Source organism: Bombus vancouverensis, chromosome 4 (genome assembly GCF_051014615.1).
Source record: "Bombus vancouverensis nearcticus chromosome 4, iyBomVanc1_principal, whole genome shotgun sequence".
Classification (NCBI taxonomy): Eukaryota; Metazoa; Arthropoda; class Insecta; order Hymenoptera; family Apidae; genus Bombus; species Bombus vancouverensis.
This window is the reverse complement of record NC_134914.1, coordinates 5,934,037-5,947,408: the sequence shown is the minus strand read 5'-3', so window position 1 is coordinate 5,947,408 and position 13,372 is coordinate 5,934,037. Positions and strand designations below refer to the sequence as shown.

Below are 13,372 nucleotides of genomic sequence, written 5' to 3'. Positions count from 1 at the left end.
CGTCAGCTGCATGCATTGGTGAAACGACAGTCAACACTCTTTCTGTGTTGCCATTGGTAGAGTGTTATTTCAGCTAGCAACCAATACTGTGTACCGTAATTAACTTATCGTATATTTTGCAAAAATATTAATAATAATAATTTAATATATTCTAATGTAATTTTTTTATATAAACATCTATTCATGTATTGTTGACAAATTAAAGTTTCTTAACATATATCTAAAATACAAAGATAACCAATGAAAAAGTAGTACTCGACAAGATTTTAAACTCATTTCTTATGTCTTAAGCATGGCCTTAAGCTTAAGTTAAATTTTAAGTCAGTTATATTTGATTATCAGAATTGATAATCACTGGATATATTGTACTATTTATTGTATACTCTACATACATATGTTGAAACTCCCCATATTATTATCCCTGTATTATATCTTATAATCCATTATTTTGTTGGTTGGAATTTATATCATACATCAGTTGTATACAATTTTGATGTGTTCAAATGGATAGTGGTGATATTGATGCTAAAGTTGAAATTCAAAAGATTCTGATATCTCTTAACGAAATAACATTAAAAATGTAAGCTTCAAATAAATTTAGTTTTTTTTATATTCTGTTATAAATTAAGTCTGTAATTAGCAAAAAATTGGCGTGCAAAGATATTCTAGAAAATAATCTCATTCTTTCAATAAACAAAAATAAATGATACAGTTTTCTTTTGTTTTTCAGAAAAAATGAGTTGAACATAATTAATGACCTCGTGAAAAAGGATGGACAACTTCACACAGCTGTGGTTGATGCAAATAAAACATTAACTGTAGTAGCCCAAGATATGGGCATAAATGTTAAGAATATTTTAAGTAATGAGAAAAGTGAAAATGAATCTCAATTCAACTTAAGGGATATTATATCTTCTGCTGCTTTCCAAGAAAAAATATTGGCATGTTTAAATAATATGTGATCTTTATTATTTTTAATAAACATTTTGTATATTTATATTTACAGATTTTCTTATATAAAGAGTAGAAACAAGTACAAAGTTCATATTTTTTTTACCTTTACCTGCTTTTCATTATTAAAGCTTTGATTCTGTCAACCAATCGAACTTTTGTTGTTTACGTTCAGCCTGGGGATTAATCATAATGTTTATCATGCTAGGAGAATCATTGACCTATAAGGAATTTATTCATTAAAGCTACTGACTGTTATAAGAATTAAATGAAAAATACAAATTATATTTACTTGAAGGCATATTCTGAGTGCACGTTGTATATCTTGTACAGTGGTGCAGAAGTGACCTTTGCGACCAAACATCTCTAACATTTTTTCATAATGTGTTTCTGATGTTAAAGAATTTGGCGGTATTCTAAAAGTTATATATGTAAATACGTGTGTAATTTTGTCAATTTTTATGAATGCATAAAAAAAAAAGGACTTACACCTGTGTTGGTTCTCCTGAAGCTTGTATTTGTCTAAATGTTTCATTATCCAGACCACCATAAATACCATTATTATTTATAATAATGACAATAATAGGTAGTTTATACCTAAAATATTGAAAATTACTAAGAAAATTAACTTTTATGATCTTAATATTTGGTAATCTCAGTTACCTACCTAAACATTGTTTCAATTTCCATGCCAGAAAATCCAAATGCACTGTCTCCTTCTACACAAATAACTCTTTTTGTGGGAGCATTTTTTTTACAATAAAGGGCGGCTGCTATAGCAAACCCCAAACCGACTCCCATTGTACCAAAGGTAGCAGCATCTAGTCTGTGACGGGGTTGATTATTTAATAAAATCGTTTTTCCTATGTCCATTGTATTAGCTCCTTCTGAGCAAATAATACAATCTACAAGAAGAAATTAAATATTTTTATTACTTATTTCCATAATTATCATTATAAAATATCTTTTAATTTAAATGAGATATGTTACTAACCAGATGGAATTATATCTTGAATATGTTTAAAAACGGCATAATAATTTAACGGTACCGAAACATCCATTGACATTTTCTGTAAAATAGGCAAAAAATGTTAATAATAAAAACAAAATATGTTATTTCTCAAACTAATATTAATACATGATGCTTACTTGAATTATAGCTCTATTTTTATTTGATTTGGCTAGTAAATCTTTCCACCATGGACTATTTTCTTCAACAAACCATTTACGTTCTTTCAAAATGGTAACAAGACTATCTACAGTTGTAGATATATCAGATTGAATTGCGATTGCGGAAGGAACAGAATTGTGCAGTTCCTCTGGACACAAATCGACCTAAAATATAAACACTGAATTTTTGTTCACTAAAATTATTTCATAAAAATAAAATTGTATTACCTGTATCATTTTAACATCAGGCTGGAAACGGGGTGGCTTGCCAAAGTGTAACATCCAATTTAATCTAGCACCTAGTAATAAAATGACATCGCTTTGTTGTAATGCAAATGTTCTAGCACTAGAAACGCATCGTTCATTCGTGTCTGGAACGACTCCTTTTCCCATCGGCATCGGGAGGAAAGGAATACCGGTTAAATATACCATATTACGGACTTCATTCTCTGCTCTTCCATAGGCTGCTCCTACAATCCATTTTTGCAATTATATATTGATCGGAAATTTTTTGTGTATTCTCTTATAATTAATAGATCTTTTAATAATATTGTATTATTAACTACCTTTTCCTATAATCAACAATGGTTTCCTTGCTCTCATAAGCAAATTAGCTGCTTGTTGGACTAATCGTTGATCGGGAAATATCAGTGGCGGTGGTGGACATGATGCAACTTTATAAATGTTTTCTTTGTTGATTGATTGAATTAATAAAGTAGCTGGTAAATCCAGGTACGTAGCACCTACAAATATTCATAACGTAGGACCGCGCAATATTTTATATGTTTGCTAAAAATAGTATGCAGTGAATGTACCTGGTCGACCGTAGGTAGAAAGTCGGACGGCCTTTTCCACATGAAGCGGTATTACCGCTGCACACGGCGGCCGGGCAGCATATTTACAATAGGGTTTACTGGATTCTACCTGCGGCCATTCCTGAAAACCCCCGACGCCCTCATGATCTTGAGCACATGATCCACCAAGTACTATGAGCGGCCTGTTTAAGAATTTATAACATGTAAATTACAATAACATGTACTAATAGTAGCATAGCAAAAAATTAAAAATTGTTTTCCAACGTTTTTGCACCTTTTAACATGGTTCTTATACGACACACTTTACATAATCATAATCTAATTTATATAGTATGCGTTTTCTTTAATAATATTGCACAATGAATGCGAAACTGGTTACGTAATCAACTATAAACGTTTCATGTAAGATTACTATTTTTTTAACGAGACGAAAGATTTGTATATCACAGAAATGCATTAGTTGTAATCTGACAACAATATAAAGTTCTAAATCGTTGCAACATATTGCGCTAATGAATTTCCCACAGAAGATATATTAACTCTGCGTTTGCCTTCAGCTAGGACACGCACTTTTGATTACAAATTTTTATAATATGAACATGTTGCATTATATGCAATAAAAAAAAACTTAAGTAAGACGCACCAGCAATTTATTTGAGCGTTCGCCATACCACCGATAACATGAAGCAATCCTGGTCCAGAAACGCACAGTACGACGGCTGGTTTTCCTAATCAGATTAATCTAATTAATACAAGGACCTAGCGATAAAAAAAGATTATTATGGGCTATGATGAATTTTAATTACATCTTTCGATTTCTATGCTGGGGTTTATATTTTATGTTATGCTCTGTTTATATTTTACACTAATTATTCACACTTCTTCGCGCTTACTCGTTAAATATCCGTAAGCTTGCGCAGCATAGCATGCAGCTTGCTCATTTCTAAATCCAAGATATTGAATCCCCGCCATCTGTATGGATAGTGCTAGTTCAATTACAGGATGTCCCATTATACCAAAAGCATACTCGACACCCTGTTAAAAAAAGAAGGAAAATGTGTAGTATTTCCAAAATGAAAAATTTAATAAAATAATTTTTATATTTTTAATATATTGTATAGCGTAGTTAGTATGATGTGTTTTTAGAATATGTATGCATAATACGTGTATACTTCTAACAATGTTTCAGGTTGATACACGATGAATGAGAAATCAGCTAAAAGACGATAAGTTTTCCTGAAGAAACTAAGAGTACAATGGATAAGTTAATTACGCTTTTTGTATTTTGTATACTAAGAACAAGGATGATAAATAGTTATCTTGATGGTGACCAGTTATACAAATTTAAATGATAAAGCGAGTACAAATTCAAAGAATCGGAAGTTTCTACATAAATGTTTTGCTTGTATGTGTATTCGTTATCAAGAATGTTTCTGCGCGTTGCAGTGGAATGATAAATTTCTTGTATAAGTGTCTTATTGAAATAAAGGTTCGAATTTTGTTCATGATTCTTTAAAAACAACGTCATTTGTATTTTACTGCATTTTATATATTTTATTATACAACAATCAATTGGGAAAGTAATTGGAATACAATTAAATTAAAAGTTAGTTGAAACGAAAGGGAAATGTTCTGTCATGGTGAAGAACGAGTTCCGCTTATATCACGAGTGAAGAAACGTAAGTAACTATTTATGAAGTCGTAACAATCATAATGATTTATGAGACAAAATTTGATCAACTTTGTAAGTTTATGTTACAAAATAAATATAAAATATCTTAAGAAATAGATTATTCGTAAACGTTGTCTGTAACATAAGTTATATGTATTTAGATTGTACAATTTAAAAAATTCATAGTTCATTTCGTAAGGTACAAGTCATAGATCCCTGAGAAATTTCTAATTGAACTTAATTAGTTAAATCTTCAAAACAAAACAAAAAGAAGACATGCTTTAAGAAACCTTTTAATTAATTTTAATTAAAATCAAAATTTTTAACATATTTTAACAGAAACATATTTTAAGAGACTTTTTAATTGAAGTACACTTCCTTTGAATTTTCTAATTAAAATTCGACCAACCGATTGCATTTATTAAAAAAAGATTTTATTAAAAACAGTCCTTGATAATGTTACAGGATAATGTCATTTGTCAGTTTATTGCATTCATATATGTCATAAGTGATAATCGCTTTATCATCTGATATGAATGTTACAATGGAATTTTTATAAATCTGACAATTAATTCGTAGCTCGATCATAATTCTAATTATGATATTGCAAACAAAACTTGTCTAGGTGACTATAAGGATATATGTTTATAACATTAATAAATAAATACATTTCATAACCTTAAATGTCATTATGACAACAGTAAAAAAAAAAAAAAAAAAAGCAGAAGGGACAAGAAAAACATACATGAGGTCTGATTACATACTTGTTCTTTTAAAGATTCCGCGGTTATTTGATTTCCGTTCTTCATTTTCAAATCGATTCTATCAATATGATTCGCACAATACGATGTTATACGTTACCACAATTCCAAACAACTGATAAATCTGGTGATGTACTTCGTACATATTAACGACGCGTCAATGAATTTTATAACTAATAAAAAAAGAAAAAGTTCAATTTTCTTGTAATTTTAACGAACCTTTAGTAGACAAATTTCTGTTTGTGGTATTTACATACTTAAACATTAAATTTACCATGTAGAGATTGTTCCGAAAACGGAACACCTATAATCATTCGTAGTAATCATTTCCTTTAATCGCTAATGGGTTCAAGGTCATGTTCGTCAGTTTTAAAGTCGCACGTGTTCTTCAAGAAAAATAACAAACTTGTATTTTATAAACGACAGAATTGATATCAATAAACACTTATTTATTTATCCAAATATGAATTTTAAATAATAAAATTAAAATAAATAAATAAAAATAAATATAAAGTTAGAAAACTGGATTTTTTTATTAAACAAAAGGAAAGTTAATTTTACTGTAACATTGAATGTACGCCGTCGTTTGGGCGGCAGGTCGTTTCTCGGACTGCTGTCTCTTTATTTAAAAGCACGTACCTGAACGGAGCTTAGTGCGAAAAGGATAACGGGTCTCCAAATTATGACTTGCAGGATACCTGAAACACGACCGTTCGAGGTTTGCAAGAGTTTTCCTATTCAAAAACTTTCACCGTTTCCTTTATTTCCGAGTTGCCTTATTGTCAATGCCTAGCCTTCGAAAAATGTACTGCAGCGGAAATCCATGATTTATTACGGTATTGTGTTGCGAGTTACTAACATCTTCGTCCACAGGCGATTCCATTTTTAATGCATTATTTTCTTAGAGTAAATTAGAAGATTCGAGATGTAACTACGTATTATATGGACTCCTATTTTTAAATAAATTTTAAAAATTAATTTTGAATATTGTATGAAAAATTTATTTAGGTACAGTAGGAATATCGAGTAAAAATCTTGTCTATACCACTTTAGAAACGACGAATATTTTACCTGCAGTTGACCTTATCTAAAGCTTGAAATTATCCTACAGGTAGACAGGTCCATTGAACACTTCTGTACACGGAACCGCGGATTTACTTGGGTCGAAGAATTTTGCTAAGAAATACACAATGTTTATTGTCCAGGGTATAGAATAGTCCCAGTGGATAAGACGACCTACCGGTGAAAATGTTTCTTTTTCTTTTTTTTATTATCTGATTTGTAATTTACAATTCGTCCTGCTGGACATTCGGTAAATTAACGGTTAAAATGTATAATTAATTTTTGTGGAACAGAGTTGTCCATGAAATTTTTAGAAAGTAGTTTGTATATTTTAAGCGTGGAATATTTTAACTAATAAATCACGTTTCTTCTCTGGAACTACGGTACATTGTATGATTATTTAATTTACAGTTAAAACCTTTTCTATAAATGTTCAAATTGATACGGATGATTAACTAAAATTAAAAAAAGGAGAGATCGAGCTCCAGTGTTCATTTCAACAACGATAAATGGAAATTTCCCACGTGGGTTACGTAATCATCTTACCAGGACATCACGTATTTTTTTATCTAAATTTAAGATCAAATTTTATTTAATACTAAACAACTACCATTAATCGATGCAACATACGAGCATATAGTTTAATTGTTTCCGCTGCTTACCGTGATATAAGCAAAAGCGCATTTTAATTATACTCATAATTAAAAATATAACATAATTACAAATATTTCCGTTAAACAAAGAATTTAGTCTAAAAAAGTATTCGTACTCTCAATTTCCACAACGTCTTATCTTAATTTTTTCTATAAATTTAAGATCAACCTGTCTATCAATCAACAATCAGCTTTTATTCGATTTAATATTTTCAATTTCCTCCTTCCTTTTTATCAGAGTATGCTACTGATGCATAGCATCTTCTTTCAATTAAAATCGCGGTTTGAAACGGTAGCAACAGGGCGTGTTATCAATAGCCCGCTACCGTCGGGCGAAAATTTATCGGTGGCTATCGAACGCAATGATCTTTTGCATAACACCAGTCGAGTTAACGTGCCGCGAATATTTTAAGCACGCGCGATAATTCGAATCGATGTGTTCCATTTGGAACAACGATGAAATTCGATCGTGACATTCCTGTAAAACAAAATGTATCGTCAACAAAATAAATCGCCGTTTAATATTTTGGCGAATAGAAACCGATTTACATTATCTGTTTCCACACGACACGGTTACGACACGGTAACGACACGATTACGTTCCAACAAACATTCTCGTGGATATTAAGATAAGACTGTTCACCGTAGCGGATTCGTTCCGACACGTTACGTACGAAATGGGATCGGCACAGGTACGACAGAACATTGAAACATATGTTTTAAACAAAACTGCTCACGCTATCCGTCACTGACCGATACGTGACGTTGCTGTTACGTGACGGTTTGTGCCGCATAGTATAAGTCGACCTTTATTCGCTCGGTGAAAAAATGCGGTAACGCTACATTAGAAAAGAAACCGACACAGAAATTCCATAGCCAGCGCACAAATTCGTGGTGCAATCTGCAGACCGCGGAATTACGTAAAATGACAAATTATTGAAAATTAAGGAAACCTTGTTTCATGATGTCAAATCAGAGTCGCGCGAGGAACACGCGACGAAAAAAAGAATGAGCTCGACCTTTTGCATTTATGTTTCGTTCGGTCTTGTTTATTTAAATGCAAAATATTTACAATCCTAACAAAGAACGCCTATTTTGTAAATTTTTGTCAGATTGTTTTAACACAAGTGAAAATACGTATAATTAGAATTTTGCTGCAACGGCTCAAACAGCAATAGCATAACTGGACGATTTTTACAATTCAATACAATTAAGAAACTAAATTCGATAAAAGATGTTGAAAGATATTGAATAAGAAATATTTGAAAAATTTTCAGTTAAAAATATTCTTCAAAGCTTTTGGGTCCCTGTGTAATGTAACAGAATGGTCAGTGGCAGGTCTGCAGGGGTGGCAAGTGTCGATCCCCAAATTTCGGTGCCCTTTCCTAACTTTTCATGGAAGGGATGTATATACCTGGCTCCCCCACTTACTCTTACCTACTGACTACTTAAATAAGCTGGCTGGATAACCAATGTCATCCAGTTACTCCTTCGGCAGTTTCCGATGTGTGTCGTGTTTGAAAGCTAGTTTTCGTAGGAATCGTTTTGTCCTCTGTTTTGCTTCCACGTCTTTCTCAAACGATGTCCTGAGGAAACGTCTCGAATATCGCGTTAGTTGGTGCATGTCGTAAATTCCTCTGCTGAAATCGCAGAATGTACAAGCATTATTACGAGAAGTTTTTCCCACGTGAGTAAAGCATGTATTTTCCTATTTCATTCGCCTATTTACTTTCCAATTTAAACTAAATTTCGAGAAACGATCGGATAGTTCGATCAGGAATCAGTTTTCACTTCTGTATTTTTCTCAGTCTTCAATGAAAGCGGTTTTCTGTTTTCAAACTGTTGCTACCGGCAGTACGAAGTCTGATCTTCGACGAATGTCGAAACTTGTATGTGTTCAACACAAATTCCACTCTTGTCGGCACAGTTTTCGAATCATGTCCGTTATTTAACCTTCTTACAATCACTTAGATTGCTTACTTAGGTCACTTAATTTTCCTTTGAAAAATCTCCATTATTTCTTGGAACGGCCTCACTATCCATTTAATCAAAAAACTTTTTTTATTGTTCCATATCGATTGGTCTCTGGATCATCGAGAGCCGATAAGATTAATAGTGTATAAAGATTAATATTGTTCAGTATTATTTCTTTTTTTTCATTATCATTGGATACTGTTTCCACATGGAAATCGATTGGTAAGTTGATTCGAGTATCCAAAGGAAACTTTCATCGGAATAGTACACAAAACGGAAGTAGGATCTGTAACAGGAGCAGTTTGAATTTTGTAAATAACAGCATACGGTAGCGATAGTTTGTAAATACTCAGCGGAATGTTTAGAAAGTGGTCGGGAACTTTCTTTGAAATACGCATTATATGTATGTACTAACTAGCTGTAACGACAATTACGTAGAGAAGTTTTTAATAGAACGTAATATTGTCTCCATTCTCCGCGTAAAAACTTCGATCGCTTTATGCTGAATTAAAATTTTTTAATTTAAAAATTTCATTTTAAAATTAGAATGTTTCTAATGTATACTTTTATACCAAATTAATTTCCTTTAGATCTTGATAATACACAAATATGAAGTAAATACAAGATCCGTGTAGCAATATGATTGAACATATAAAAGTTACATTCACGCGAAATAAGCAGATTTTATTAAAAAACAAATATCAAATTCATTGCTAAACATCGAGCGATCATAATCGTCATGGCAATCCATCAAATTCTCTTCATTAATCACTGGTCAATCATAGGATATATTGCTACGTTTTTTTTCAATTTTCTTTGATTCCAAATGTTCATCCTCAGATCTATCCAAGAAAAGGTAGCCGGTATACCCGGATTTTTTAATAATCCTGACTCTCCATTTTGGAACTCTTTAAGTAAGTGAAAAATCGCGAAAGCGAGGAACATTATTTGAAGCTAATAAATTATTGTGTGGATTGCAAACATTTTGTCGGAAATAATCATTTTTCTAAACGAAATAACAAATAAATAGGAATATAGCAGTTGGACTTCAAAAGACTTTAAAATCAAAATACTTTAAACTTATTATCACCGACATTCTTATTTGTTGCAGAATGGATTCCGACAAGAGTTCTGATCTGCATAATGATGTTCACGGCCTGTTGGACCAACTACATGTGCCGTCTGCAAATGCCAATCCTCGCCGTGCCAATGATCAAATCTCTACCGGGTAACATAACCGAGGGTGTCTGCAGAGCCGAGCAGTCTCGAGTTCGCCGCGCGATTTCTTGGTTGGATCCGGGCGCCTATCTGGAAGACTACATCCTGTCAGAGAGGATAGAAGCTACACAAAATGCAGTGGATCCAATGGCACACAATATTCGTGTACGCAGGAATAATGACAAAGGAAAGATTCGTCCAACAAATATAGAACTATTTAATGGCCTACCTTTCGACTGGAGGCCTGAGATTCGCGGTCAACTGATTGCTGCATACAGTTACGGAAATGTTCCTGGTAACTTCATCGGTGGCTTGATGGCTGTCAAATGGGGTGCTAAGCAGTCGATCTTGTGGACATCCATAGTAGCCGCTATAGTGTCGCTGATCAGCCCGATTCTTGCGCAGCTTCACTGGGGAGTTCTTCTATTCTCAAGAATAATCATCGGTGTTACTGGTGGAGTAACTTTTCCAGCCTGTCATAGTTTGGTTGCACAATGGGCACCACCGAACGAGAAGGCCCGTTTTGTTTGGTCTTTACTCGGCGGTACGTTCGGTACCATCTTAACGTATCCTATGGTAGCTGGCATTGCAGAAAATATACACTGGGAGAACGGATGGTACATTCCATCGCTACTAATGATGATTTGGATATTCTTCTGGGCTGTAGTTACATACGATACACCTGCAGAGCATCCTGGTATCTCAGATGAAGAAAAGGAATACATTCAAAGGTAAATATAGTTGAACTAATACCATTTGAATACTATACTTTTTGTTATTTGCTTTTGTTGATAAAAAGTTTGCCATTGGTTGATTACTAACTTATTCTTATATAAATTGTTCTGTAAATTTTTCAGTTCGCAAGCAGGTACAGTGAGGAAAGAAAAACCTTCACTGAAGGAAACTCCAGTCAAGGAAATATTTACCTCGATACCTTTCCTCAGTTTAGTCTGCTGCCACTTCGGGAATTTGTTTCTTTTATTCTTCTACCAGAATGCCATGATGCTTTACTTAACGAAAGCTCTAGGATTCGAATTGACGAAAGGAGGTATAGCTGCTAGTCTGCCTTGGGCTTGCAGAATGTTGTTCGGATTTTTCTTTAGTTGGGCTGGTGATACGCTCAAGCGGAAGGGAACAGTCTCTGTTACTATGATACGTAAAGGCGCCACATTCTTCTGTAAGTAATCTAATTTCGATTTTCATCAAGAATAGAAATGACAGTTTCTTTTCTTTTGCTGCAGCCCATTTTTTGCCAGGCATCTTCCTCATTCTAGTCGGCTACGTTGGATGTGACTTAATTCTCGCGAACGTTTTTCTCGTGCTGGCATTAGGTTTCAATGGAGCAGCGAGTATCTCTAATTTGTCCAACAATCAAGATCTATCGCCGAATTTCGCCGGCTTTATATACGGTATCATGAACACAGTTGGTTGCGCTTCTGGCATGATTATTTCTCCTATGGTGGAGGAAATAGCTGGAAAATACGGAGTAAGTAGCATTCTATGTCATTCACTGTGATATGGTATGTATTTCTTGCTAGCTTTACTTTGCATCTGCTTATCGCTTTTTCGCAGCAGTTGACAATTTTCGTGAGAAATCACATGTTAAATTATTTGTACAAATTACATAACTTTTTTTGGTCGTGTGTCGTCATCATAGAGAGACGAATATCTTGTTACAGCCGAGTTGTTGACGGGCAGAGGTGCTCTTGGCATATTCGAAACCTTAGTCCAGCCATGTACTATGTTACGTAATTCATAGTACGGGCAGTACTGAGGAGTCGTGTCTGCGATGCATTCAAAATAAAACACAATACAAAATTTCACTATGATCGATTTAGGATTTCTCTTAGCTAAAACAAGCTTTATTCTTATATCCTACTTTTGCAATTCATTTCTCTACCGTTTAAATAATTAACATGTTATTGGATATGTAACATATAATTCGAAGTACATATTCTGTAATTTTCGCATCATACATGTGCATGAAGTATTAATTAATGTGTCAATATCAGTAAGGTATACCGTGTAGGAAATTGCATAAGTCAAATAGAAGGCTTTGCCAAACTAATCCTCACATGCATCCACATACTCGTGATGTCGCCTCGTGGGTACTATTCGTCTCTATATTATCAAATTTATAGTACGAAAAGTACCTATAAGACGCATCACTAGGTGATTCATCCATACTGCAGTATAACATTTTGCTATTTTCATCACTCTTAACAAAGATGTGCAAGTGTATCGGTATGTGTATTCCAAATTTATGTACACTACATATATATATATGTTAACGCTTACGCTTATATAAATTTGTTTATATATGTTATTTTTATTAATTTATGAATGTTTTCATCCTGTAGAGAATTATCTTGATTTTATACACAATTGCCTTTTTCTTTTAGAATCCTATTGACAGATGGCAAACGTTATTCTGGATTGGTTCGGGCGTGTGCATAATTTGTATGATTATCTTTCTGTTGGGAGGAAGTGGAAATATCCAAAGCTGGAATGAAATTCGAACCCAACCGGATGCAGAGCGCGGCAGAAACTAATTAAATTCTGACTTTTACATTTTTATTAATATTGAATATCTTAATGTGAACGCGAATCTGATCAAAAACAAGTATTAAGATGTACTTTCAATTTCACATCTATAAAAACTAGAATTACATTTTATATTATTTGAGACGTTAACAACTAGAACAAATTATCGTGGGCCGAAGAATATTGTAAATATTTTATAAATTGGTCAACGATAGCTATAATGCAAAATTTTATTAGAATTTGAACTGACGAATTTTATATATCAAATGAAACTTAATTTTTTATATGATATAAGAATTGTTATTAAATGTTTCGTTATTAAATAAATTTATACGATATTATCATTCACTTCTGCCATCTCAATGAAAAATATTTCATATCAATATAATGAAACGACTATATTTATACATAAAAATAAAGTATTTATGCATGAAATTGAAAGACTGCATACGAAACGTACAATATTTATTTTCAATTTAGTGTCTTAGTGTTTTGTACATTAGCTAAATTTGAAATTTTTATGCAATTAAGTCTTTATTACATCAGAGAATA

At 32.9% G+C, this 13,372-nt stretch overlaps 3 protein-coding genes across 8 annotated transcripts; 2 read left to right on the top strand and 1 right to left on the bottom strand.

Annotated features, from left to right (window-relative positions):
- Positions 1-28: 28 nt before the first annotated feature.
- LOC117160985 (uncharacterized) lies at positions 29-1,040 on the top strand. The gene is made up of 2 exons (XM_033342142.2): positions 29-580; positions 731-1,040. The coding sequence occupies exons 1-2, from the start codon at positions 504-506 to the stop codon at positions 960-962; spliced, it is 309 nt and encodes a 102-aa protein (XP_033198033.1). The 5' UTR covers positions 29-503; the 3' UTR covers positions 963-1,040.
- Positions 947-8,598, bottom strand: Hacl (2-hydroxyacyl-CoA lyase). Of its 5 annotated transcripts, XM_076618113.1 has the most exons (14): positions 6,441-6,528; positions 6,009-6,319; positions 5,589-5,755; positions 3,830-3,971; positions 3,580-3,664; positions 2,937-3,118; positions 2,688-2,864; positions 2,350-2,591; positions 2,101-2,286; positions 1,946-2,021; positions 1,619-1,856; positions 1,441-1,548; positions 1,244-1,367; positions 947-1,172 (listed from the first exon to the last, which is right to left on the bottom strand). In XM_076618113.1, the coding sequence occupies exons 4-14, from the start codon at positions 3,945-3,947 to the stop codon at positions 1,077-1,079; spliced, it is 1,632 nt and encodes a 543-aa protein (XP_076474228.1). In that variant the 5' UTR covers positions 3,948-3,971; positions 5,589-5,755; positions 6,009-6,319; positions 6,441-6,528; the 3' UTR covers positions 947-1,076. The 5 variants fall into 5 exon arrangements, with proteins under 5 accessions (XP_076474228.1, XP_076474229.1, XP_076474230.1 ...); XM_076618114.1 differs by lacking the exon at positions 5,589-5,755; XM_076618115.1 differs by lacking the exons at positions 5,589-5,755; positions 6,009-6,319; positions 6,441-6,528 and adding an exon at positions 8,522-8,598.
- Positions 4,388-13,168, top strand: LOC117160979 (sialin). Of its 2 annotated transcripts, none has more exons than XM_033342135.2 (5): positions 4,388-4,615; positions 10,170-11,007; positions 11,134-11,453; positions 11,518-11,762; positions 12,679-13,168. In XM_033342135.2, exons 1-5 carry the CDS (start codon positions 4,564-4,566, stop codon positions 12,826-12,828), a joined length of 1,605 nt encoding a protein of 534 aa, XP_033198026.1. In that variant the 5' UTR covers positions 4,388-4,563; the 3' UTR covers positions 12,829-13,168. The 2 variants fall into 2 exon arrangements, with proteins under 2 accessions (XP_033198026.1, XP_033198027.1); XM_033342136.2 differs by lacking the exon at positions 4,388-4,615 and adding an exon at positions 8,632-8,771.
- Positions 13,169-13,372: the final 204 nt, after the last annotated feature.